This window comes from Lutra lutra, chromosome 13, assembly GCF_902655055.1.
Source record: "Lutra lutra chromosome 13, mLutLut1.2, whole genome shotgun sequence".
In the NCBI taxonomy this organism is placed as follows: Eukaryota; Metazoa; Chordata; class Mammalia; order Carnivora; family Mustelidae; genus Lutra; species Lutra lutra.
The window spans coordinates 90,116,639-90,144,214 of NC_062290.1; the positions used below are offsets into that span (position 1 = coordinate 90,116,639).

The 27,576-nt window shown below is 56.0% G+C and overlaps 2 protein-coding genes across 2 annotated transcripts in view; both read left to right on the forward strand.

The window, feature by feature from the left end:
• HMCN2 (hemicentin 2) overlaps positions 1 to 5,530 on the forward strand; it is a 146,656-nt gene extending 141,126 nt beyond the window's left edge. Inside the window, 6 exon segments of the mRNA XM_047700354.1 lie at positions 51 to 185; positions 1,075 to 1,203; positions 1,730 to 2,050; positions 2,596 to 2,715; positions 3,602 to 3,728; positions 4,687 to 5,530. Coding sequence (XP_047556310.1) covers positions 51 to 185; positions 1,075 to 1,203; positions 1,730 to 2,050; positions 2,596 to 2,715; positions 3,602 to 3,728; positions 4,687 to 5,032 — 1,178 coding nt within the window. The 3' untranslated portion in view covers positions 5,033 to 5,530.
• An 8,388-nt stretch (positions 5,531 to 13,918) lies between these two features.
• ASS1 (argininosuccinate synthase 1) overlaps positions 13,919 to 27,576 on the forward strand; it is a 52,353-nt gene continuing 38,695 nt past the window's right edge. Inside the window, exons 1-5 of the mRNA XM_047700278.1 lie at positions 13,919 to 14,015; positions 18,958 to 19,019; positions 20,856 to 20,965; positions 22,875 to 22,943; positions 26,598 to 26,786. Coding sequence (XP_047556234.1) covers positions 20,861 to 20,965; positions 22,875 to 22,943; positions 26,598 to 26,786 — 363 coding nt within the window. The 5' untranslated portion in view covers positions 13,919 to 14,015; positions 18,958 to 19,019; positions 20,856 to 20,860. The remainder of the gene's footprint in view (positions 14,016 to 18,957; positions 19,020 to 20,855; positions 20,966 to 22,874; positions 22,944 to 26,597; positions 26,787 to 27,576) is intronic.

Below are 27,576 nucleotides of genomic sequence, written 5' to 3' on the forward strand. Positions count from 1 at the left end.
AGAGTGGGCCTGGGGGACGTGTGTTCATGTTGCCCCCGTTTGCCCCCCAGATGTGGATGAGTGTGCCTGGGATGCCCACCTTTGCCAGGAGGGACAGCGCTGTGTGAACCTCTTTGGGTCCTACCACTGCCTCCCCAACTGCAGGCCTGGCTTCCGGGTGGCCCCTCATGGGGCCGGCTGTGAAGGTGACAGGGGCAGGATGGGGGGCTGTCCAGACTCCAGTGGTCCCAGGCTTCAGTAGAGGATGTACTGTGTGCCACTGGGCCTCTGGGCCTCTGGGGAAAGCAGAGCTCTCTTGGCAGAAGGAGCAGTGAGGCTGGGGAGAAAGCTGCAGCTGGCCAGGTCAAGGCTGGCAAATACGCCGTGTCTGCTGCCCCTTCCCCAAAGTCCCCTCCCAGCCCCAACATGGCCTCTGAATCCTTCTCAACACAGCTTCTCCAGCGGCCACTAGGAATCGGATGCTGTTAGCCTTTAAGATTCTGCCCTGGATGGGTGACTTTCCTGCCCCAGCATTCTAGAGCTTTCTGATCTCAGGTCCTTGGGCTCTGAGGATAGGACCACCTAGTACAAGGGCAAAGGGCAGGGGGACCTGGAACTCAGAAGAGGAGGTGACCCCAGGTGTCCTCTGCCTCCTGCTTTCCTCCCGCCCTTGCTTCCTGGTTTTTCGTGAGCTCTTTCCCTGAACCAGGCTCCTACCGCCTTCCCGCGTGATGCAGGGTTTTCCTGAAAGGCCCCGTCCTGACCCCCTCACAGATAAGAAAACAAAGGATGGGAGAGGGACAGTCCCTTGCTCAAGGACCCAGAGATGTGGCAGAGCTCAGCCCAAACCCGGGACTCGGCCTCCAAAGCCCACCTTTTAAGCCCCTGCTTTCTTTTTGGACCCCAGAACCTTCTTACTCTCCAAAGCTGGCCTAACTGAGGCAGGTGGTTGCAAACACTGACCTTCTACCCGGTGGCACTGAAGTGGGAGGAGGGGTCAGGGAGGAGGCCCAGAGGTGGAGAGGTGCGCTGTGTCCACTGTGGGCAGGGGGAGAGGCTCGGCCCCAACCTCTGTCCACACCCCTGCCTCCCCAGATGTGGACGAATGTCTGGAACAGTCGGATGAGTGTCACTTCAACCAGATCTGTGAGAACACCCCAGGCGGGCACCATTGCAGCTGTCCCCGGGGTTACCGGACCCAGAGCCCCGGCCTGCCCTGCTTAGGTACGGGGCCACTCAGCCCCTCATTGGAGCCCGGGTCAGAACCCCCTGTCGTGTAGTCAGACAAGGGTGACAAGGGTGTTGTTGAGTTCTGGGACCAAAACAATAGCTAACATTGATGGTGCGTTTTCCCCTTTCCATGTGCCCGGATCCGTGCTTTGCTGCTGTCTGGCTTCCCTGGGAGCCCAGGTCCCCTCCCCTGGGAGCCTAGGAAGAGGGGGAGGGTGGGCAGAAGTGGGTGGGTCTCCGAGAGGCTGAGCAGGGAGAATGGGCCTCCCCAGGAGGCTGAAGTGTCAGGGAACCTGGGAGGAGGCCCAGAGCTGGGGGATATCGGGGCCTCCTTGAGCAGCAGAGGCTGGAGGTGGTGTGGGAGAAGGGAGGCTCGTGGGCAGGCCTGTATGCAGTGGGGGGAGGCCGCTGGATTCCGGGGAAGGCTGGAGCCCAGGAAGGTGGCCACAGTCAGGTGGAGTGGCCGTGGCAAGCCCTCCGAGCCACGTCTGGCCCCCTGCCTGGCCCTGTTCCTTTGCAGATATCAACGAATGCCTGCAGCTACCCCGGACCTGTGCCTTCCGGTGCCAAAACCTCCCGGGCGGCTACCGTTGCCTGTGCCCCCCGGGCCAGACCCTTCTCCGTGATGGCAGGACCTGCGTCCCGCTAGAGCGCAGCGACCAAAACGTCACCACTCTCAGCCACTGGGGCCCCTTAGGGCCCTGGCTGCGGCCCCGTGCCCCCCTCCCCAGGGGCTCCTCCCACGCCTGGGTCTCCCTCCGGCCAGGCTCTGGGACCCCAAGCAGTCTGGGTCGGGCCTGGTGCCCTGCTGGCTTCATCCGGCAGAACGGGGTCTGCACAGGTAAGGCCAGGCCCCGGCCATCCCACTGGGGACACAGCCGCCACGTTAGCGTGGGCTCCACACCCTGTGTTCAAAACCCCAGGACTCAGGGCAAGTGGGATGGGTGGCGCAGGCGGACGGATGGGCAGCGTGCTTCCAGGAGGGGGACAGAGGATTCTCCCAAACACTTGACTTCTGGACACTTGACCCACTTTTGAGAAACAACTCCTTTTGGTGTGCAAAGGTGAAGCAGTCAGGGAAGGAGGTTTGCAGGCAGGAAGGAAGAAGGAAGAAGGAGGAGGAAGGAGACGGTGAACAGGGACCGGTGGGGGTGGGGAGGCAGGGACGGTCCCCAGGCCCCTGTGGAGGCTGGCGCTGGGGAGCAGAAGCAAAGGGGAGGGTGGTGTGGAGGGCAGTGTCTCCACCTGCCCCCCCTGCGTCCCCACCCCCAAGCCTCCGGGAACAAGGGGCGGACGGGGCGGAGCGCCACAGCATCCAATGACTCAGTGTGTGTCTCTGCCACCATATCCCCCCCCCCCCCCCCCCCCCCCCCCCGCCTGGGCCAGACCTGGACGAGTGCCGGGTGAGGAGCCTGTGCCAGCACGCCTGCCGAAACACCGAGGGCAGCTACCAGTGCCTCTGCCCCGCTGGCTACCGCCTCCTTCCCAGCGGGAAAAACTGCCAGGGTGAGCGGCGCCCCTGCCAGTTCTGGGCCGGCCAGGACGGGGCTTCCTGGGAAGGGGAGGCTGTCTCCCGCTGCTTCTAAACCATCGCACATGAGGGTGGGGCAGGGAGAGGAGCTCAGAGCACCCCAGGGGCCCACAGCCTGTCTGGAAGCCACATTCCGAGGCGGGAACTAAGAGGCTGCGTGGGCAGGCTCCGAAAGCAGCCCTGAGGCAGATCGCAGCGCTGCTGTGTGTCCCTGGGCAGCTCACTTCACCTCTCTGAGCCTCTGCCTCCTGGTGAAATGGAGCTAACACAGTCCTCCTGTAGGGCCTGGATGAGACCTGGGAGGGCAGGCACAGAGATAGCATTCCAGTGAGGCAGCAGCTGCTGGTCCCCTAACTCCCCAGCCAAGGCGCTCTCCCGATTGTCTGAATGTGCTCCGAGGCTGGGGCCAGCCATCCCACCCCCGGAAAGTGGGAATCAGCCTGCCTTGCCTGTCTCCATCCCTCACTCTCTGCCGGGAGGATCTGTGACTGTCCTATGAGAAGGGCGGGGCTTCCCCTGGGACAGACAAGGGTCATGGGCAGTCAGCACTCTGGGTCCGAGAGGGGCCCCCATCTCTTCCAGACCCTGCAGCCCAGCTCAAGGCTCCAGAGGTCCCCAGGGTGCCCACCTGGGGAGATTGGGGAGGTGTCAGGGCCTGCCAGCTGGACTGTCCCAGATCAAGGTGGCTGGGCCTGAGGGGAGAGGGGCTGCCCGCCTCACTGGCACTCTGAAGGCGTTTCTCTCCTGCCTCTCCCTGCTCCCACACCTTCTGTGGTTCCTGCCCCCGGGCCCTCCCACTAAGTCACACCTTTTTATTCCCCATCTCTTTGCCGACCTCCCCCTACCACCCTCCCCCGCCAGATATCAATGAGTGTGAGGAGGATGGCATCGAGTGTGGGCCCAGCCAGATGTGCTTTAACACCCGTGGCAGCTACCAGTGCGTGGACACGCCGTGTCCGGCCACCTACCGGCAAGGCTCCAGCCCAGGGTAAGGGCTGAGCTGGCTGGGGGTAAATCGGGGCACATGGCCTGCCTGGAGCTGGGCGCTTACGTTCTGGCTCCTGGACAGCTGGATCCTTCCTCCAGAAGGGCCATGTCTCAGGCAGGGGCCCTGCTAGGGCAGGGGAGTGGGGGGGTCAATGCTGTCAAAATTCCCGAACGGGGCCTCTGTGCCCACAGGGCAGGGCGGCCCCATGAAGAGCCCCTCCTGCAGCCCCTCAGGGTGCAAGTTCATCCGGCACCAGCGTTTAGTGCAATGATCCTGCGGCTGGAGCATAAGGACCTGGGGGCAGGGAGAGGCCAAAGGCCAGGGGGACTTGGAGACCTTCACGTGACACACATGGCTACACACAGAAAACCCTAGACACAGGGACACACACACACACCCCCACATAACCCCAGGACCCCGACACACTGGCACACAAGCACAGAACACACCTCCTTCACACCACTCACTGCGGCTACACATACTGGTAAAGATGCACTTGCATGGGGACCTTGGCAGACACAAGCTTTGCAGCAGCAGCAGTCAGGGAAGGTGACTTGCCCTGGACTCTACCTACTGGGAGGCCCAGGCTGGGGGCCCTGGAGGGGCGTGGATGCCCTGGAAGGGCTAAGCAGGTGTCTTTGAGTCCTCCTCCCCCTGCAAACCCAGAGCAGGTGACTCAGCTCTGAGGTGCCCTGCGATCCTGGAGGGTTCTGAATTGTGTTGTCCACCGGACTGGCCTGGGGGCGTGAGCTGGGAAAGTCCGATGGGATTATGAGACCCGCTTCCCACGGCAAGGGGCACGTCTCCAGATTCTTTGGGCCTCAGTTTGCTGATCTCCAACATGGGCTAACAGTGGTGCTTGTAGAGAAGGCACTGGGGGCGAGGACTGCGGGGCTCGGGGCTGAGGGCCGGTTTATACCGCCGGCCACCGGAGTCGGTCCGTGTATCCCGCCCGCAGGACGTGTTTCCGGCGCTGCTCGCAGGACTGCAGCGCGGGCAGCCCCTCCGCGCTGCTGTACAAGCTGCTGCCGCTGCCCCTGGGCGTGCGCGCCCACCACGACGTGGCCCGCCTCGCCGCCTTCTCCGAGGCCGGCGTCCCCGCCAACCGCACGGAGCTCAGCGTGCTCGAGCCCGACCCGCGCAGCCCCTTCGCACTGCGCCCGCTGCGCGCCGGCCAGGGCGCGGTCTACACCCGCCGCGCGCTCACCCGCGCTGGCCTCTACCGGCTGACGGTGCGCGCCGCGGCGCCGCGCCACCAAAGTGTCTTCGTCCTGCTCATCGCGGTGTCCCCTTATCCCTACTGAGGGGCGTGGTCGCCGGCAGCAGCTTTTGGACCAGTGACCTCCGAGGATGGGGGACAGGGAGGAGCAGGCCCAGCCCCCACCGCCCAGTTGGTCCTTGCCCTCGCCGCCACCGGGCTGTGGCCAGCGACATCATCTCCCACCCCTGTGCGTCATCGGGCCTTTCGGCAAACAAGACCCGCCGCTCTGCAAAGGGGAGGATGTAACCTTGACCCCGGGATCGCGCGAACCCAACTCCTACCCTCGCGGAGGTGGAGCTCAGCCGTCAGGAGTGTTAGGTTGCCCTTAGGTGGTGAAGCCCTCGGGCTGGACTGCAGGGAAGCCTGCTTGTCTGACCTGCTCCTCCAAGCCCCGGGGAGACCTGGCTGGGACACAGCACACCAGGAGGCCCCAGGGGGAGAGACAGACCCCCAGACGGCCGCAGCGGCTATCCTCCGCCCACAGATGGCACTGTCACCCTGAGCCCCGTGTGTCCATATAATATAAAAATGTTTTAACCAACTCGATTTCTTCGTCCAGTTATTTTGCTTTGGTAAGGACAGGCTTTGGCTGTGCGGGAGGGTCAGGGTGGGCGGTGGCCACCAACCTTCTGGTCTGGCAGCCCTGGGCCTTAGGCTGGAAGGTGGTCTCCTCTGGACATCCTGCAAGAAGGTGGGGGAGGCTGGAGTTGCCCTGGGTTGGGGGAAGGAAGAGGGAGCTGTGATCAGAAAGATAAGGGTGTTGGGTGGGATCCTTGGGGCCTCTGGGCTGTTGAGGGGACTTTGGCTTTGGTGGAATGAGCTGGGAAGGGACAGGATTAGAACATCTCTGTATGTATTGGCCGGTCTCCAGTGTGCTGGGACAGCATCTGAGACTCCAGAGTCCCGGCAGAAGGAGAGTGTGCTGCTTGTCTTCCCACACCACCCCCCGCACACCCCGACCCTGCCCTGGGCTGGCTGCAGCCCTTGCCTCAGTGACCCCCTGTTGCCAGCTGCCCCTGGCCATGGCCTGTGACAGAAAGAGGCTCTTTTGCACATGGTTTTGAAGAGGAGAAACCCTTCCTTCCTCCTTGTTCCCCTTGCTCAGTGTGACACTGTCCCGTCCCCCCTGTGTATCCTCAAGCTCTCGTCTGGGCACGGAGGAAAGCCGTCTGAGTTACTTCTTATTAAGGGGTGGGTGACAATCAGACTGTATAAACGGAGGCTTCCAGCAATGCTGGATTAAACGTTGCTGCATTAAATCGCTGTGTCATTTGACAGAGAAAACGAGGCTTGGAGAGGGGTCACGACCCAGCCACTGGCTGGATGGTTAGACTGGGACTCCGGACTTCCAGCCAACAACTTCCAGCCTCCGGAATCTTCCCAGGGCGCTTCCACTTTCGAAGCTACTTTTTGGTCTTGCTTTTGTTTAAACCAGGGGTCTGCACACTTTTTCCTTAAAGGGCCGAATAAGGAGTGCTCTGGGCTTTGCAGAACAGTCTCTGTTGAAACCACTCCCCTTACTGTTGCGACCCTGGAAAGCCACGGGCAGCACACGAATGAGGAAACGTGGCTGTGTTCCAATGAAACTATTCGTGGGCGGGGCGCCTGGGTGGCTCAGTGGGTTAAGCCACTGCCTTCGGCTTGGGTCATGATCTCAGGGTCCTGGGATCGAGCCCCGCATCGCATCGGGCTCTCTGCTCAGCAGGGAGCCTGCTTCCTCCTCTCTCTCTGCCTGCCTCTCTGCCTGCTTGTGATCTCTCTCTGTCAAATAAATAAATAAAATCTTTAAAAAAAAAAAAAGAAACTATTCGTGGGCACTTACGTTTGAAGTTCATACAATCGTCACATGTCACGAAATAGTCTCCCTTAGATTTTTTTTTTCCAACCATTTACAAATGCAAACACCATTCTTAGCTTGCAGGCTTCACAAAAACTGGTGGGGACTGTAGTTTGCCGCCCCTGATGTAACTAAGCCACAGATGTCACTAATGGTGGGATTTCACACTGGGTGGAGGGGCTGGGGTCCTGCAAGCCCTTCCCAACACGCATTTACCCAGCACCCACCTATGAAGACCGTCCTTGGGCTAAATGCCCCTCTTTGTGCAACCCTAGGGGCCAAAAGTCACAACTGAGCCCTGCCATTTGCTGGGCTGTTAATTTTTTTATGGAGCCCATGAAAAGGTCAGTCCCAGATGAGGCACTGCAGAGGTGAGATGAGTGGAGGGGAGGTGCTGACTCTCTTTCACCCCTGCTGTCTCCTGCCTGCTGCCTCCCAGTCCCCCCTTCACCCTTCATATTCGTAAACTGTCTCTTTATGAATTTTAATTCTCCGAGGAGATCCAGAGGCAAGAAAGAGTATGCCCATTGCAAAGATGAAGGAATGGGGGCTCAGAGAAGGTGAGACACCTGTCCAAGCTCACACAGCCTGAAGGGGAGAAGAAGAACTCAACCAGGTCTTCTGACTCCAGAGCCCAGGGGCATTAGCCTGCAGGGTCCCCTGCCTCCCCTCCCCCAAGAAAGGAGGATGGGGAGGAGGGGGAGAGCCAGGAGCCCGATGAAGAGGAGGGACCACGGCAATTCAAGACCTGAGGAGCTGCCAAGGGAGTGTCCGTTCAGTTCTGCCTCCTTTCTCCCCCACCATCTAAATTTCTATTTGAGGCTGGCTGGTGGAAAGGACTGATTGCTCAATGTCTTGCCGAGCAGTGGCAGACTTGGCCTGGAATCCAGGCTATGATTCCTGACCTTGTACTGCCCACCGCCCCTGACTCCACCCGCCCCTTCCCACATCCCTAGGGATGGTCCCAGAGAAGAAGAGGAGCCTCCCTTGGGAGCTGCCACGGGAGCCAGCTCCAAGGCAGTGCTTTCCACTTCTGCTTTTCCAGCTGCCGGCAGGCAATCATTGGCCAAGGGGCCATCCAGCGACCCAGAGCCCTAGCTCCAGGCTGAGGCTGAGGCTGTCCCAAACTATCAATGTTGGTAAACAGCCCTGCAGGTCACTTATTAAACTCCCTGATGTAGTTTTTTCAAGAACCCAACAACTGGACTCTGTGTTCCCTCTGGGCAGAGACAGGCCACCTGGGGTCCGGCCTAGGGGACACTCTTGTTCCTGGAGCCAGTGTCCAGGTCTGGGCAGCAGCAGAGTGGTATCTGGTGCCAACCACGAGATGGTCCCGGGGTGACATGCTTAGGGTCTCTACATTCCCGGGCCCCTTTGTGACTAGCAGGCGCAGAGCCCTCCGGTGGCAGAGGAGAGAAGGACGACAAGAGAGTCCTGCTCCTTGGTTAGATGTTCAGGCTGTATCTATGTTCAGACAAGTGGCCACAAGAATCGGAGCCCACCTTCTGAAAAACCGTCCTGGCTGCAGTGTTGGGGGTGGACTGGGGCGGCGGTGAGCGTAGCCGGAAAGACAGGTTTTTCGAGCGGTACAGGTGAGAGGTGATGACGGCAGCGGCGGGGAGAGGAAGAATGTTGCACCATCCTTTCCTGAAACTCCAGGCATCTACTGTGTGTCAGCAGGATGGATAGCATCTGACAAGGGACGGATCTGGTGGGAGGAAGGTGGGGGGGGGTCAGAGAGGCATCGCCAAGGAACGGTAAGTGCAGAGACCATAAGGCAGCAAGGAGTTTGACAGGCCAAAGAAAGCACAAGCAGGCCAGTGCAACCAGGGTGCAGAGGGTGAGGGCGGAAGAGAAAGTACAGGGCTCTAGATTTGATGCTACGAGTGATGACAGATCATCAAAGGCTTTCTAAAAAATGCTTTAATTCATTGATATTTTAAAATATATCTCTGAAACTTAAAAAAAATCAATAAAACCCTTGTCTACAATATCATTATCACATCTAGTAAAAAAAAAAAAAAAAAGAAAAGAAAAAAGAAAAACCAACCAGTAATTTCTTACCATCATTCAAGGTCCTGTCAGTGTTCAATTTCCAAACGCTCACAAAGAGGGTGTTTCTTTTATGCTTAAAAAAACTCAGGATCTGGGGATGCCCAGGTAGCTCAGTCAGTTGAGCGCCTGCTTTTGGCTCAGGTTGTGATCCCAGGGTCCTGGAATGGAGTCCCGCATTGGGCTCCCTGCTCCTAGAGGAGCCTGCTTCTCCCTCTGTCTGCCACTCCCCCTACTTGCGCTCTCTCTCTTTCTCTCTCTGACAAAGAAATAAAATCTTAAAAAAAAAAATCAGGATCTAAATGAAGTCTACATCTTGTGATTAAGTACATCCTTCACGTCTCTTTTAACCCTAAGCTCCCATCCCCCGTGTTTTGCCTTAAAAACTTAAAAATCAACTTTATTGAGATATAATTATTCCAGGAATGCAAGCTTCGTTCAAAACTTGAAAATCAATCAAAGTAACCATATTTATAGAATCAACAGAAAATCGGGGCACCTGGGTGGCTCAGTTGGTTAAGCGACTGCCTTTGTTCGGCTCAGGTCATGATCTCAGGGTCCTGGGATCGAGTCCCATCGGGCTCTCTGCTCAGCAGGGAGCCTGCTTCCTCCTCTCTCTTTCTGCCTGCCTCTCTGCCTACTTGCGGTTTCTGTCAAATAAATAAATAAAATCTTTAAAAAACTAATAAAATAAATAAATAAATAAAATCTAAAAAAAAGAATAAATGGAAAAACATATATGATTATCTCAATAGAAGCAGAAAAAGCACTTGACAAAATTCAGCCCCTACTCATGATAAAAACTCTCAATAAACTAAAAGTGAGCTTCTTCATCTGATGAAAAGTGTCTACAGAAAACCTGCACTAATATCACAGTTATCAGTGAAAGACTAAATGAATGCCTTCCCCTAAGATCATGAATAACACAAGGATACCCACCGTCCCCATTTTTATTCAACACTTACTGGGGGTTCTCAGCATTGCAATAAGGCAAGAATAAGAGGCAAAAAGATAATACAGATGAACGTAAGAGTCCCTCTGTTCACAGACAATGGTATTGTCTACACGGAAAAGCTTAAGGGGTTTACAAATATCTACTAGAATGAATCCATGACATTAGCAAGGTTGCAGAATATAAGGCAAATATACGAAAATCAGTTGTATTTCCATATATGAGCAACAAATGACAGAAAATGAAATTTAAAATTTAATGTACAATAGTATCAAAACACTTAAAATACTTAGAAATAAGTCTAATGAAAGATAAGCAAAAACTATACACTGGAAACAAAAAAACATGGCGCAGACATTTGAACCAAGATGGAGCCTTTGGCATGCCCATTGAAATTGAGGACTTTTATACCCACCAAAGATGCCCCAATCTCCCAGGTTTTCCTCTTCTCTGAGTAGAAGATTTGGGCATTTCCTGAGAACAGGCCTCCACCTGTCAAGTCTTCTAGGCTGGCCAGTCAAATATCCATCTCAAAGCTGAGTTCTGGAGTAGCTATATTTGTGACTCCAAGAAGCTCTATCTCTTCCAGCATGAAAAGTGACCTTGTTCACACTGATGCTACAGACCCCAGGCCTTTCCCATAATCACCACATACTTTCCCAAATGGAGGATGTCCAGCCCCACCTAGTTTATTAGGAACATGTCATCACCTGCAGGAAACTTAAAAAACTCCAGCTTTTCTAGCTCGTGTCCTGCTAGTCTATCTCCTTAAAAGATTCTTACCTGAGAGTTCACACCAAATGAAGAATCCATTTTGTGACACTCCTGACAATCCATTTTGTGGATTGTCATTGTGACAAATGTGACATTCACATTGTCACAAAATGTGAATCCATTTTGTGACAATCCATTTCAACACCACCTGAGAGATACACCTTTGGTTTAAAACAAAAATTGAATTCATCACAAATGAAGATCATCTCAAGACGTAATCTCCTATAGATTGACCTGACTGGGTTTCTCTCTCATTGCTCATGTAAATAGCAACTAATACTTTTCAATGAACAGTTTGAAGTCTTCTTATATGCTGGAAAATTTAAGAAGGTATAAATAACTAGAGAGGTATACCATGATCATGGATTGAAAAACTCAATATTGTTAAGGTGTCCACTCCCCACCCCCAAGCTGATATATGGTCATTGCAATCCCCAATCAAAATCCCAGCAGGCTTTTGATATAAACTGGCAATCTGTGCCTACTGTTTACATGGAAGTGCAAAAGACCCAGGACAGCCACAACAATTTTGAAACAGAACAAAATTGGAAGATATGCACTATCTGACTTGAAAGCTTACTATAAAGCTGTAGTAATCAAGACAGCATAGTATTGGCATAAGGATAAATAAATAGGTCAGTGGAACAGAAGAGGGAGTCCAGAAACATATTCACATTTACAGGGTCAATTAATTTTCAACAAATGTGCCAATGGAATTCAATGGAGAAAGGAAAGTCTTCGACTAATGTTGTTGGAACAACCGGGAACTGATAGGGAAAAATGAACCACCAAAGGGCTTAAGAAGGGAGTGACTTGTTCTGAGTTTTTAAGAACTCTCTGCTCTTGGGTAAAGAAAGGATGGGGGAGGGGTGTAGGGAGGGGCGGGAAACTGGTGAAACAGAGAAATGATTAAGGAGGCAATAACAATGGTCGAGTAAGAGAAGACAGGACAATGTGGGGTAGGTGGAGATGGAAAGGAATGGAAGGGGCAGACTCTGGATACATGCAGAAGATACGAACATCCCAGACTCCAGTGCCTCAGTTTCTCCACCTGCTTTGGCCTACGTGCTGCTATGCTTTAAGAGGCACCACCCAAGGTCACTTACTTACTAGGAGATATGTGGGCTCCTTGAGCAGCCCTGACCTGGGTGTGGGTGAAAGGCAAAGGTGGGGGATCCCCTCTGGCCACGCCCCAGTGCAGGACCCAGGATCTGCTCTTCAGGGAAAGGGCTGGGGCAGGGTGTGGATGGAGGGCTGCAGGTGGAAAGTGGCTCATCGGGGAGCCAGCCAATCCACTCTGGCCTTCAACTCTGCCTCTCATACCCCTCTGGTGCCCAGTGGGCAGGACCTGTACTGGGAAGTTGGGCCCTTTTTACTTTCAGAAGAGCTGTGACACCACTGTCCCTAATGTCACCAGCGCCTGTGCATCAGAAAGGGACAGTCCCCTGGACTGGAGTCATTTCTGCAACACAGAGTAAAGGTCCCCACAGCCTGTGACCCTGGGACTGAGACCCTGGTGCCTCTACCAGTTCAGCTCAAGCCTGAACTAAAACAGAGGGCTGGGCCAGAGCTTCAGACTCTGGGCAATCACACTCTGCCACTAACCTGCTGTGTGACCTTGGGGAAGACACACCCTCCCTCTGTGCTGCAGGTTCCCATCTGTAAAATGGGGATAACGGTCACAGTGATTTCATATAGGGTAGTTGTGAAGAGTAAGTGAAGGCAGGGAGATGAAACAGTGCTTGGTGAGAACCACAAGGGTGTAATTGTGTCCCAGATCGACACAGATGACCTTACTTCCTCTCCCACCCCCCCTACCTCCCACCCATCCATCCTAGACTGGCAGGAGCTCGTTCCTCACCCCACCATCTTTCTAAGGTCTGGGTCATGAGGCTTCTCTCTGGGGCCACCACTAGCTTTAGGGACTTCAGGGGAGGGCCAGGCCTCACTACCTCAGTTTCCCTCCCCACTCCCTCTGTAATAACTCCAAGGAGGTGCCCCCCCATGCACCCACACTCCCCCCAACTTTCTCAAAGGGCATCTCAAAGACCCAGCACAGAGTCATAGGATGGAGACAGAGAGGACTGTGGAAACGCTCCCCCTCCTCCCCACCTCCGCTGGGGAAGGAAGCTGCCCAAGGCTGCACGACCCGCAGCAGGTGTGAGTTTTTGGCTCTTCCACACTTGCTTCCTGCTAGTGTGGAAGGCCAGCGGCTCAGGGAGGGGCTAAGGGGGCCAGCTGGCGCCCTCCTCCCGGCCCCACCCAGCCCATAAGGGGCTCCTTGCCATCTCAGCCACTTCTGGAGTTTGGGCGCCAGAGGCAGGGGGCGCCTGCCTGCTATTTCGCTCAATTGTGGTTGCAGTGATGGGGGCTTTGGGGCCTCTAAACCAAGCTGGCCAACGTCTGACACGCAGAACCTTCTCAAGGCCAGGCTGGGGTAGCAGCTCCCGGTTTCTCTTTGCAAGCAAGAAACTTAACTTCTGTAAACCTCAGTTGTGAACCTGCCTGTCCAATGGCTTAGCAGTCGCCCAGTCTTCTATTCACTGTTTACTGGGTGCCCCAGGGAGTTTGGCCAGCTGCCAGCCTCTGGGGAGACCGCCAAGAAGCAGCCCCGGACGGAGGGATGAAACCCCGACCTTCCAGTGCGCTCCCCTCCTCGCCCCGGGCTCCCGCTCATGGAGGCTACTGTGGGGGGAAGGGAGGGCTTTCGAGGTCTGCAGAAGGCCACCATGGGATAAGAGTGGACACGAAACTCACCGCACCTAAGGGACTTTTTAAAAAAAAATTTTTTTTTAAGATTTTATGTATTTGACAGAGAGACACAGGGAGAGCCGGAACACAAGCAGGGGGAGAGGGAGAGGAAGAAGTAGGCCTCCCGCCAAGCACACAAGCCCGACGTGGGGCTCAATTCCAGGACCTGGGATCACGACCTGAGGTAAAGGCAGCCGCTTAACGACTGAGCCACCCAGGTGCCCCCATCTAAGGGACTTTAATTCCCACTCCCACCGCGGAGCGGTGGCAAGTGTCTGGCAGGACGGCCGAGCCCACCGGCCAGCTGCGCGCCGTCCAGCCACCGCCGCGTCCGGAGGAGGTGTCTGCCCAGGGGCCTGGGCGAGAGGACCCGGGCGGAGCACCGCCCCAGCGTCCTCAGCAGCACCTGTGGCCCCCAGAGGGCGGGAGGGGGAGGGGCGGGCCAGGAGGGAGCGTGCGACCGGGCCCCGCCCACACCCGCAGGTGGCCGCGGACGCCGAGCGGCTCCGGGTCGGGGCCGGACCCGGGGGCGGGGCCTGTCGCACGCGCTCTCCCACGTGTCCCCGGTCCCCGGCCCTGCCCCCGGCCCGGTGTTTATAATCTGGGATTCGCGACGTAACCAGCCCTGCTCCGCCGCCTGCCACCGCCGCCCGGGCCACGGTAAGGAGCCCCCGGCCGGAGACTCCCGCTCCCACCCCGCCGCCTAGGAGACACCCCGCCGCGGGTCCCAGCGACAGCGAGCCGAGGAGGCCGAGGGGACCGCGCTCCTGGCGCCCGCGCGGGCGGGAGCAGAGGGCGGCGCCGAGTGGCCGCGCGCCCCGGGCTGGCACCGGACGGGAGGGAAGGAGGCCGACGCCCCGGTCTTCTGCGGCTCAGACGCCGGGCGGCCGGATTCCTGGGGCCCTCGGGGGTGGGGCCGGGGCGCGTGTCCGGGGACTCCGAGGGCGGCAGGTCGGGTTATTTGTCCCCTTTGCGGGCCGGGGTCCTTTCTGGAGTCTCCGTCTCTAATCCAGCTTCCTTTCTGCCGGAACCCCCCAGATGGAGACCTTGGAGTCCGGAGGGTGTGGGGGGTCCCCACTCTCTCGCCCCCTCTCTGGCCACCCCCCGCGCGATCTCTGTCTCCGCCTCTCTGCGCGTGAACCCGGAGTTCCAGCCCCACCTGGGCCCCCTGTCCCGGGGCTTGGGCGTATCGCCCCTCCCACAGCCCCGAGCCTCAGGTTACTCCCGGCAGCTGGGCTCCGGGACCCCGGCTGCGAGGCGCTGGAGTCGTGGGTGGTGTGACTGCGCTCCCTCCCCGGCAGGGGTGCGCAGTCTCTGGCTCTGAAAGGGATCAGCGATCTCCGCCGGGTGGGGAGGGTGGCGGCGCCGGGTCGCGGAGCCCGGTTTCTGGCCGGCGCTGGGCTCGGGGCTGTGGGAGGGGCCGCTCCGCAGGAAACGTCCGCCGTCCGGGTTGCTGTTGTCTCTGGCATCTGGGGCGGCTGCGCCCCGCCAGGGAGGGAGAGTCCTTGTGAAATAGAGGAAACTCCTCTCCCAGCCCGCCGGGGCGCCTCCTGAGGAGGTCCCGTGACCCGGCCGCCTCAGTGTTCCTTTCTGCGCACTGGGGGCGTCTCCTCCAGAGCATCGCTGTCTGGCTGCACATCGCAGGCAGGAACAAACCTGTCCTTTCCGCGAGGATGGATCAAATAGACCCTGGGCTTTGATCCTTCCTTCCCAGACCACGGCTGGTGACAGGGCAGATTCTGGAGCCAGTAGACCCAAGCCGCAAAGGCAGGCACCAAAGGGGAGTCTTGGGTCAGCTGCCAGCTGCCTGAGCCTCAGTTTCTCCATCTGTCAGAGCTGGCACAGGCTCAGGGCTCAGGAAACAGAGACTGTGGGGCAGTCTCTGTAGACATACTGAGAACGGTGCATACGTACATTTACTCATTAACGGTCTCCCCTTGTGCCATAATTGGGGGACATGGGACAGGAGACAAGCTCTCAGCACTCCTACTGAAGGTTCCAGTGGGGAGGAAGACCAGGGAGACGGAAAGTGCCACAAAGGGATGGGAACTTTGGAGATGGATGGACCCCGGGGTGGCTTCATTCTAAACTCCCTTCCCTCTTCATCTGCCTCTCAGAGCCCAGGCAGGGGAGCCCAGGGGCAGGATGGGGACCTGTCCCAGCTGGAGCCACCTGTGCACTGCTCTGAGAAGCAGAACGCTCTGCCCAGTGCAAGTTGACAAGGCTGCCCTCAGAGCACCTGGAGCCTGGGCCAGGCACTCGGTGGGGCAGAGGAGGGAGGCCCCCACTACGAATAATCAGGTCCCCAGAGTCCTCACATGTGCCCCACCCACTGCTGGCCTGCTGGGGGGGAGGGGTTGTGGCCAGGTGGCAGTGCTGGTAGCCGTTTCCCCTGGTTTAGGGCCCCAGGAACCTGACTCACAGAGGGGAGCCAGGCCCAGACTCACTTGCTGCGCAAGCACTTTCCCATGCCCCATTTCATCTTAGCTCCACGGGTCCTGGGAAGCCAGCCAGGCCAGCCAGCTGCCTTCACCAGAGCACAAAGCCCCTGAAGTGAGTGCCTTGCCCTTGGGCACCCTTGTGGAAAGAGAGAAACCAGCTCAGGGTCTGAGGCTCTGAGCTCTGCTGTAGCACTGTAGGCAGGGTTGACCTTCCAGGCCCCGGCATGTTCTGTCGGGTGGCAGGCGCCCTCCCCAGACTTGTAGAATCAATAAATAAATGAATGCACTCTCCTCTCCTCCATGGGCTCCAAATGTTCTTGTGTGTCTCTTACCAGAATCTAGTGAGATCTTTTTAGGCTCCCTACCACGCGTCTCAGGGGCTTTTCACCAGAACCAGAGACTCAGCCTCCCCAACCCAGGCAGACCCTTTGAATGGGTGGGAGACCTTTGCTGGAGTTCCACTGTCCTCGAGGGAGCCAGTGTTCCTGATTTGATTCTCAGGCCCCAGGAATTCACGGCTGAGAGCCAGCTCAGTGTCTAGACTAGGGCAATCCCCTTGCCTCAGCTTTCTCATCTGTCTATTGGGAAGAAAATCCTTCCCAATTCCCAGTCTTACCAAGGATGTGCCCAAGAGCTGAGAAGCGGCATGTCAAGCCTAAGGGCAGGCTGAGACCCGGCAGCGGCACCTCCTGGTCAGAGTGTGGAATTGCAGCCTAGCTCTTCAGACACAAAAGGGCGCCCCAAAGGGACAGGGGCAGCAGCCCTAGAATGAGAAACCCCAAAGTCCGAGAGAATTCTTCTGGCCTCGGTGGCGCTAGGGTTTTAAGAAAATGTAACGAAACAAGCTCAGCTGAGTCAGAATGCCAGGGAGGGGTTCTGGAAGAATGTTTGCCAGCCTGTAGGCCTGACACACAGAAATATACTGACTGGTGATGGCTCATTGAGGGTTTTGTTTTCTGGAAGATGACAGTGAGGGGGAGGCAATCTGTGGTCCCCTAGAGTCCCGAGTATATAGGGCACGGGGCAGCAACGGACAGGCGGTCTGCAGTCAGCCCGGGCTTCTGTCCTAGCCCTGCCATCTGCTACTGTGTGGCCCCGGGAAGTTGCTTTACCTTTTCTGAGCTCCATGTGGTAGTAATAGTCTCCTCCTCGAGTGTGGCACTGAACACAGTATCTCTCTTGTCCTCGCTCCTGCTTTGACATTTTAGAGCACAAGGGAACAGGGCGAGGGCCACGGCTGGCCTAACACCGTCGCCGGCAGGTGGCAGGGCGGCTCTGGCTGGGGCCACGGAGAATGTCACCTGCCTTTGCAACTCGGGCCGGGCTGGCGGGCATCTCGGGACGAGGCCACCTTCTTTCTTCCTCCCAGGTGTCCCTCTTCTGGTGAAGGATGTCGGGGGTGACATGGGGCTGCGTGCATTCTTCCACTGTGCTCAGTCCCCAGGGCCAAGCAGGCAGGCTCACTAGTGTCTGGATGAGGGCACCCCTAGAATTCCAGGCTTTCAGGGGATTTCCCTAACCTTCTCTTTTGAGGCAAGGAACTGACTTCTAGACCACGGCATCCAAAGAGTCGTTCTGAGTACCAGCCACATGTCAGGCATGGTCTGTGAGATGGTCCCTGTCCCTGTGGAGCTCACAGCTGTGGGGGTGGGGGGTGCGGTCAGACCCCCACGTGACGTGGGCTAGGATGGGCGGTGGACCAGGGCTCACAGGCAGAGCGTGGCAGGCACAGGCGGTCTGTCTCTCTCCATGGGGTTTCCTCTCCCTCACTCCAGTGCCCACCCTCTTGGCTCCAGATGCCTCTAGGAGACAGCAGGGCAGGGACTTCTATTTTTTTTTTTTAAGATTTATTTATTGATTTGAGAAAGAGAGAGAAGAGAGTCAGAGGGAGAGGGAGAGAGACTCTCAAGCAGACTTCCCACTGAGCATGGAACCCCGTGTAGGGCTCAATCCCACGACCCTGAGATCCTGACCTGAGCCGAAATCAAGAACTGGCCACTTAACCAGCAGAGCCACTCAGGTGTCCCCCAAAATGTCTTTTAAAGCTATTATGAGAAATAGCCTGTTGCCTTACATTTTGCCTTTTCTGAAGGTCTACATTTGTGTGTGGCATTCTTTTTTTTTTTTTTTAAGATTTTTATTTATTTATTTGACACAGAGAGAGAGATCACAAGCAGGCAGAGAGGCAGGCAGAGAGATAGGGGGAAGCAGGCTCCCTGCTGAGCAGAGAGCCCGATGCGGGACTCGATCCCAGGACCCTGAGATCATGAACTGAGCTGAAGGCAGAGGCTTAACCCGCTGAGCCACCCAGGCATCCCTGTGTGTGGCATTCTTAAACATTTATCCACAGTAAATTGAAGTATTGCTAGGTTACATACACGAGTGACCTTCCCTATGTCTACTTCATACATTTGAAGTTAATATCACAGATTAAAATGAAAAACAAACAAAAAAAAATAACTAACACTCTTTTGTTCATTTTGCTGCTAATAAGAAAAATAAAGGTGATTAGACTCTAAGAACAGGGTGAATCTTGGACCGCCATCCTCTCTCCCTGTCTTGAACCCACCCAGCCATGCCAGGGTGTCCAAGTCCCCTGTAGCTTCCCAGACCACATGTGCCCCTGAGGTTCCCCTCTCTGGCCCTTGTACCGTCCAGCAGGGGTTTGCGGGGCCCAGCCACTCTGGGTTCGAGTCCTGGTTCTGCCACAGGACCCGCCAAGCAAGGCCTCAGCCCAGTTCCTTAACCTGAGCCTCAGTTTCCCTGTCTCTAGAACAGAGATGACTCGAAGGGAAGGGCTCAGCCCGTGATGGATAGGTTCCTTGTGTCGATCGTGGTGACGGTTTTGCGTTAAATCCGAGATTCTCAGTAAATGCGATCTCTTGTATCTCGGTTATTCCTGAGTGGAGCTGTTTGGAAGACATGCAGCAGGATAACCCCCCGACCCCCACCCCCAGCACTGTGGTACAAGCACTCGGGGCTGGGAGCACCAGTACCTTCCAGGGCCGGGAGGCTGGGCGGGTGGCTCCTGGGCCTCCCCACATCTCCCTGATCAACAGGGCTGCTCCAGGGGAATCCGGCAGCAGGAGAGGCCAGGTTCAAGGCCTCTGGCTTCCCCTGGACTGCTGCACCCGGCAGCTGAACAGTTTTCGCTTTTGCAGAGTGGTTCACGGAGCTGCAAAGTCAGATTCCAGAAGCCGGGAACCCACATCTCCAATCCAAGGTGCTTTCCGGGTCCTTCCTGCCTCCCTTCCCATCCCCTCCCTCCCTCCCTCCATTTCTGGTGGCCTGTTGCCTGGCTGCAGTTGCCATGGGCACCATTTCCTGGCCCCAGGGTCAGGGTCTGCTGAGTCACCAGCAAACAGGTGGCTGGGGCCAGGGCCTGGCAGGTGCTCGGATGCCCACTGGAGGCAAAAGTTGTGAACATGCATCAGAAACAGCACCCCCCCCCCCAACCTCACTGTTCCCTTCTGTGTCCAAAGGGCTGCAGGGTGTGTGAGCCCTGGAGCCAGCAGGTGGGTGGGCCAGTGAGTTGTGTCTGCACAGGGGACGTGTGTTCTAGTCACGTTGGGCTCTGTCCAGGCTCTGCTGCACAGGGCTGAGTGACAGGGACAGCACCTCTCGGGACCTCCAGGTACAGGGGAGGTTTTCAGTATGTGGGAGCCTGCATCCTTGCGATTGTCATGGTGGGGTGCCCCTTCTGGGCTCCATGGGTCTGTGGAGGGGTATCCATGGCTTTTCCCAAGAGTGTCTAATGAGGACCCTGCCCTTGGTCAGGCTCCAGGGTCAACGCCGTCACCAGACACAGGCATCCCCCCCTGTAATGCAGGAGGCTGGGCCATGTCCAGGGACGCTGGGACCAGACAAGCTCTTTCCACATCTGGTCCCGCTGCCTGCTGACCATCTGATGTCAAGCTCATGACTCCACCTCTGTGACCCTCGATTTCCTCTTTAGCAAAAGGGCACAGTAATGGCATCTGCTCTCAGGGCCCTGGGGAGAGTGCCTGGGAAGGTAGGGCGAGCCCCAACACAGCCCAAGGGTTTGGGGAGAGGCTTCTGGAAGAAGGAACAGCAGCTGCAAAAGCAAGAAGATAGCAGCCCCTGATGCCTTGAGGTAGCCGAGGGGATGGATAGGGCGGGACACTCCTGTCCCTGCTGCAGAGGGACAGGTCTGTGATCTACACCTCCAGGAAGGCCCTCCCTCTGCCCGTCTCCTTCCTTCTCTGGGGCTCGGTGTCTGCATCTGCGTCCCGGAGCAGCAGGTCCCTCAGGAGCTCGGGGTCTCTTGTTTTCCCTCCCAGAGGTGCTTGCGTTTGAAAAGAGTCTAAAATCCCAGGGCAGGAGGGTTCACTGGGGCCCCTGTTTGGAGGAAGCGTGGAGGCAGGAGCTCTGTGCCCCAGCATCCCGTTCTGCCTGCAGCTGGGAGGCAGCACTGCATGCTGGGAAGGGCCCTGGCACGTGCTCTGGTCACGTTGGCTGCTCACCTGTCTGAGCCCCAGTCTCTGTCTCCCCAGTCTCTGTCTCCCCAGGGGCTGTGACAGCTGCCACTCCATGGGGTCATGGTGGGGGTGCAGGGCGAGCTACGGGAGGCCCTCAGAGCCACACCTAGCGCTCTCCGAGTGACCCTACCCATGTCTCCCAAGCATCATGGCCTGGTCCCAACAGCTCAGCCTCACGTACTTTCTCTAGCTGGTGAGGGAATGGCTCCAAGATGACTTCCCGCCATCTCCCAGAGGCTCCCCCATCCCATCAGCCCCAAGCTGCTGTCAGTATTCCCCAGACCTTGCCTGTGTGTGACTGTGCACGCAGTGGGAGGGTCAATTCCCCGGGGGTAGGGGTGGAGAAGGTGAGGCTTTGGGAAGGAACAGCTCCTGGGCTGGCCTTGATGATAGGTGAACATCTTGTTCCCAACCCCCCAGCGAGAGCTGGGGATGCTGGAGGGTGCTGGAGGACGAGGCTGCTCAAGGCCAAGGGTCGGCGGGGAGCTGTTTGCAGGGGCTGTTGGGTCTGGACGGGTTGGCTCTGCGTCACTGTCCTTCTTCAACGCCCCCCCCCCCAGACGAGATGTCCAGCAAAGGCTCCGTGGTTCTGGCCTACAGTGGTGGCCTGGACACCTCCTGCATTCTCGTGTGGCTGAAGGAACAAGGCTATGACGTCATCGCCTACCTGGTAAGGAGGTGCTCAGTGTGTCTTTCTCCCTATTTGTCCTGCTCCCCATCACTCGCCTGACCCCTCCCTAAGCCTGCCCTGAACTGTAGGCACGTACTTGTGGTTCTCCCTCCCTTTCTTCCTCCATAAAACAGACATCCATGGTGTCCCCCAGGTCTGGGATGCCCTGCAGAGCACGGGGAGGCCAGCTCTCTGTGGGCAACCAGAGTGGGGAACAGCGGGAAAGAGCTTGGCAGTGTGACTTGGCCAGCCTGCCTGCAGGGACCATGGGCCTGCTGAAGGCCATGGAAAGCACACTCTCCCCATTTCCAGAAGTCCCTTGTCAGCCCCAGTAATTCTGCAAAGTTCATAGAACCCTGCAGTGGCTGAACTGGCAGTGCCCTTGAAGACCACCTAGTTCTAGGAACAGACAGGTCCCAGGCAGGTAATAGGTTATGTGTGATGCCACTCCCCTGTGCTGGGTCCAGCAGGCGTCCCTGGTCAAGCTGGCTCTGTTTCTAATGAACTAGACTGGAGGTAGCTTCTGAATCCTCCATGTACTCAGGACCCCTGAGTGCAAATTCTTAAAGTCTAACACATACCAATTTAAGCAAAATCAATGAAATGGGGGGGGGGGTTTGGCTCGCGTGACAGAAATCTGGGCTTTGACAGCTTCAGGCAAGGCTGGATCCAGGTGCATATCCAGATCTGTCTCCACCTCTATTGGGCTTCATTCTTGGCCTCTCCACAGGGCAGGCAAGACTCCCGTCATTGTAGCCTTGCTCTCCCAGGGAAAGGAGAGCCTCCTGCAGAAGCCCTGATGGAGAGCCCAGGGGTATTTTCACTGCCCAAGCTGCTGCCCGCCACGCATTGATTTCCATGGCTGTGTCATGAAGGGTTCTGATTGTGTGGGCTTGGATCCTGGGCCTGCCCCAACAGTGAGCAGGAGACATGATTTGTTCCCCTCCCTTCTTATGGCAAGAGGGCTTAGAAGAGAGGTTTCTGTTCCCAGAGGAAGGGAAGATGGTGCTCTCCAGAGACAAAAATTCAGCTATTGCCAGGAATGATTGGTTTGCAGTTAAAGTCAATATCACCTAACAGTGCCCAGTCCCCTTGTCCCTTGGGTCGGGGAGAGTGAGGCCCAGGAGGGGAAGTGCCTCGCTCCCAGCCCACTGGCCAGTGGGAGTCACCGCTTTGGGAGCACGGGAGGACCCCAGGGTGTGTTGGTCTTGCTGATGGCAGCACAGTGGGGCGGTCCAGAAGCCCAGCTACTGCGAAACAGATTTAAAAGCTGAGTGACCTCAGAAAGCACATGCACCTGGGTTCTGGAAAGATTCCAGAGTCTGGCGAGCAGAATGCAGGGTCGAAACCTGGGCAGCAGGCCAGAGCGCAGCCAGCAGAAACCATGCTGGTGTCTGGAGAGAGGACTGTCACAGAAGTTGGAGTCCAACAGCTGGGATGGCCTCCCACCTGCCCACATGCCTTGGGATGGTCAAGTCACTATGCTCGGGAGCAGAAGTCCCCTGGGGGTTGTGTACTTTCTGACACGGCGACCTCAGTACTGGCTTTGGGGGAGTTTTCAGGATGAGATAGATGGACTTAAGGGAAGCCTGAGACCTTTAAGGCAGTGAGAGCAAGTTCTGGGTCCTGGCAGCATAGTGTGCAGGGCCAGGGCCACCTAATGCTCCGACCCACGGGAACTGCTTCCCAGCACGTCCAGAGAGGGACAAGTGTCACCTCCCAGAAGCAGTCCAGCTTCCCCGGACCCTGTTCTGTGCCTTTCTCCTTACTGTGACCTTGGCCCCCCGAATGGAAAGTACCTCCTTTTGAGGGGTGCTGTAGACAGCACTTGCCCAGGGCGGCTCCAGTTCTCCCCCCACTCTTCTTTATGCTGCTGGGCTGATGACGCCTCTCTGCTTCTGCTTCTCAGGCCAACATCGGCCAGAAGGAAGACTTTGAAGAAGCCAGGAAGAAGGCACTGAAGCTCGGGGCCAAAAAGGTACCAAGTGGAGGCAGGATTCAGGGTTGGGAGTGGGGTTCTGACATGTGGGGGCAGCAGTGGCAATGCTGTCCCAGAGTTCCTTGTTGTCCGCATCCCTTCCCATTGGTCCTCTTGCTTCCAGGAGTATGAGATCGATTCCTTCTGTTTTCAGGCATGTGGGCGCCATCATCTCCCTGCCTTCCCTAGTCACTGTTCTCTGCCCCACCACCTCCTTGTCCCATCTGCTCACCTATTTCCTTTTCCACATCCATCCATCCACCTGCCCATCCCTGTTATCCCTCATCCACTCACTCATCCATCCACCCACCCAACCGTCATCCATCCATACATCCATGCATCCATCCATCTGCGCATCCATCCAACCGTACATCCTTCCATCCATTCTACAGAATCAGAAAGTTCTAGTTGAGTTCAGTGCATTGACTGAGCATCTAATCATGGGGCGGACAGGCCCTCTGCTGGGTGCAGAGCCCAGATGGTGAACAGAGCCAACGTGGTTCACCATATAGGCTCACAGTATAAAGTCTGAGATGCTCCCATGGGGATGTCCCTGGCACCCTCGCAGGGGACTTAACAGGGGTGGTGTGAAAGGCCATCAGCCCACCTGCTTGGCCAGAACTGGTTCCCTCTGGAGGGCACTTCTGTGGGGTTCTTGGAACCTGAAAAGAAGACTGGCACATAGTAGGAGCTCAATTAGTACCTTAGAATGAATGAATGAGTCCCGCATCCCATCACTGGCCATGCGCCTAACACTGGATATCCCTCCTTGGTCGAGAGTCCCCTGAGTCTCAGAGAGAAGAGTTGTCTGAGCAGGAGCCCAGAAAGTGCAGGAAGGATGCGTGAGTGTTGAAAATAAGCTGGGCTTTCGCATGAGCTGGGCTTTCGTGTAATGATTTGGCCTTCGTACATTACCCTAGATCAGTAATTCTTAACCTTGTGCCCTCAGGGGCTCCCATATACTTTCTTTTTTTTTTTTTTTAAGATTTTATTTGTTTATTTGACAGAGAGAGAGTGATCACAAGTAGGCAGAGAGGCAGGCGGGCGGGGGGGAAGCAGGCTCCCCCCTGAGCAGAGAGCCCGATGCAGGGCTCGATCCCAGGACCTTGAGACCATGACCTGAGCTGAAGGCAGAGGCTTTAACCCACTGAGCCACCCAGGCACCCCAATATTAACCCATTTTAAAAAGAATAATATTAAACACCTTATAGGTTAATGTAAGTGACATTTTTACCTCAGAAAAGTAACTATTTCCAAAACAAGAGTTTTTGATAAAAGTAGCATTGTGTTACATTTTCATAAACCCTTTAATGTCTGGTTTCACAGAAGACAGGTGGATTCCCGTAGCCCTGTCGCCATTCATTTTGTGATGTGTTGTTTTGGTTTGCGTCAGGAAAAAATATGGCCTCATGAATGTAACACTGGAAGAGAGAGGAGTATTTTATTTTTTTAAAGATTTTTCGAGAGAGGGAGCACGGGTGTGTGAGTAGTGGGGAGGGAAGAGGGAGAGGGAGAGAGAGAATCCCAAGTAGACTCCTTGCTGAGCACAGAGCCCAATGTGGGGCTCGAGCCCAGGACCCTGATCTCATGACCTGAGTTGAAACCGAAAGTCAGACACTCAACCGACTGAGCCACTTAGGCACCCCAAGAGATGAATATTTTAAAATCCTTTTCAGAGAGTTGGGGATATCCTTGGATACCGCATCAAAAGTCAACAAGGGGTAGTTTCTTAAAGATCAGTGCAACATGGAAACTGAAACTCCACAATGAGTTTTTCATGCATTAAAATCTACTGGTCCAGGGGCGCCTGGGTGGCTCAGAGGGTTAAAGCCTCTGCCTTCGGCTCAGGTCATGATCCCAGGGTCCTGGGATCGAGCCCCACATCGGGCTCTTTCCTTGGTGGGGAGCCTGCTTCCTCCTCTCTCTCTGCCTGCCTCTCTGCCTACTTGTGATCTCTCTCTGTCCAATAAACAAATAAAATCTTAAAAAAAAAAAAATCTACTGGTCCATCTTGGCCTGTGGATGGATTTTTTTCACCATGCGAGTTGGTGCGACATCATGCGTTGGTCCTTTAGAAAACTATTATCTCATTGAGTTAGGCAGCTCTCCCAAATGTCGGTACGTTTCATAATAAAATATCAAAATATCACATTTGTCAGTCTCGCCACTACTCAGAAATATGAGGAAGCTGTCAGATGCAAGTTGCCCATAATTCTAATTTTAACTAATTTTAATTTATCATTGGCAACAAATACTCAGTTTTCTTCATTTTTGTGAAACTGTTGGCCAGACGCTCAAGTCTGAATGACCATAACTTGTCTATCATTGTCTCCAGTAAAAACAATGTTCTATGAAAAAAAAAAAAAAAAGTGGCTAGTTGAGCTTGTAACTCGCTTTGGAATGCAGCAGAAGTGTTTTGTGTGTATTTCACCTTCTGTGCTCGGGATTCGACAAAAGTCATCATTTTTTACGGCTTCAAGACAGATCTCAAGTGAAATCTTCACTGTGGAGGGGAGGCCTTGGGAACGCAGCAACCGTGTCTCTGCCCTGATTTGTGTTTTGAGTGGCCATCGTTGCTTTTGCAAATTCAGGGTGAATGTCAACATGGTGAAAAAGGCAAATAACACCTTAGGATCACCTAAAAAGTCTTTTTTTTAAAGATTTTATTTATTTATTTGACAGACAGAGATCACAAGTAGGCAGAGAGGCAGGCAGAGAGAGAGGAGGAAGCAGGCTCCCTGCTGAGCAGAGAGCCCGATGTGGGGCTCGATCCCAGGACCCTGGGATCATGACCTGAGCCGAAGGCAGAGGCTTTAACCCACTGAGCCACCCAGGCACCCCTAAAAAGTCTTTTTGCTCCGTCTCCCTGAAAGGGTCTTGAGACGTCCAAGGTCTACGTTTTGAGAGCCATTCCTCTAGATTAGGGCTTCTCGGTCTTGGCTCTGTTGGTGTGTGTGGCCGGCTGTCCTGAGCAACATGAGATGTTTAGTAGTGTCCTGGCCTTCACCCATGAGACACCAGAAGCCCTTTACCCCAGCCCATCTGCTGTGACAACCAAAAATATCTCCAGATGTTTTCTGGGGGACACTTCTCCTGGGGGATAGAATCATCCCTGGCTTAGAGCTTTTGTGGATAACTCTCTACTCTGGACTGTTCTAGGTCTTAGGTGATGACAGGTTCCACCTGGGGCCCAGAATGCTGTGCTGGGAGGGACTTAAGAATCATATCCAGGGGCACCTGGGTGGCTCAGTTGTTAAGTGTCTGCCTTCGGCTCAGGTCATGATCCCAGGGTTGTGGGATGGAGCCCGGCATTGGGCTCCCTGCTCAATGGGAAGCCTGCTTCTCCCTCTCCCACTCCCCCTGCTTGTATCCCTCTCTCATTGTCTGTCTCTCTCTGCCTGTCAAATAAAAAAAAAAAGAACCGTATCCAGTTTCAGCTAGATGGAAATCAGGATTGATTAGTGATGTCTGCAATGAGTGCAAGAAGGGAGTAATAGCACTATATGCTAGGATTGATTGATGATGTCTACTACAGATACAGAAGGAATAATGGAGGTACCTCTTGCCAGGCATTAGGGAGGCCCCTGGGGCTCTGTCTTCTGCCTGGGCTCCATCCTTGCCAAGCCTCCCTCCCATGGGCTGCTCTCCCCGCAGGTGTTCATTGAGGACGTCAGCAAGGAGTTTGTGGAGGAGTTCATCTGGCCCGCCATCCAGTCCAGTGCACTGTACGAGGACCGCTACCTCCTGGGCACCTCGCTCGCCAGGCCCTGCATCGCCCGCAAACAAGTGGAGATCGCCCAGCGGGAGGGAGCCAAGTATGTGTCTCACGGCGCCACAGGAAAGGTGAGGCAGCGGACGCGGGGGAGGACGGGCAGGGTGAACCTGCCAATGGGACTCAGGCAGCCAGGGTGGTCAACGGTCCTTGAGCAGTCGCACGCTTTGCCCACCCCCCCACCACCCCCCACACGCCCGAGAGGCAGGCATGTGGTGACAGACGGCCGGCAGGGTCTGAGCAGGAGGACCAGGATCCGTAGGGGCAGGTATTGGTAGTGGAAGCGGCTGTGAGCTGTGGGTTCCGTGGGCGGGCTCTGCCAACAGTGGGAGCAGTGTGCAGACTCCACATGGGGGCTCAGGGACATCCCCCACCCGCCCAGGTCACACAGCACAGGTTGCCACACGATGGTAGTGGAAAAGTTCGGAAACCCGTGTTAGCAAAGAGGGGGTGATCCCAGCTGTGTGGCCCTTGGGGAGGCCCTTCCCCTCCCCCAGCCTCGGATTCTTCATTTGCAAAACAGGGGTGGGTTGGGGAGGGGCAGGGGGCATCCTGGTCTTAATTTGCACTGAGGGCTCCGGCCCAGCACCGCACCCTGGGCAGCTCCAGCCATGAAATGGATCGTCCTCTGGGTTCTGGGGCCTGGGTGTGGGCAGGGCCGCACTCCCGCTGAGGGGGCTAGGAAGGCGTCATTCCGGGCCTCTCCGGACTTCTATACTGATGGCTGCGCCCTTGTAGACACAACACTGATGTTCTCCAGGCACATGACTGTCTTCTCCCCGTGCATTGTCCCTCCTCCGCCCTGCAGGCATGTGTGGTTCTGTGTCCAAATTCCTCCCTTTTTATAAGAACCCCAGTCAT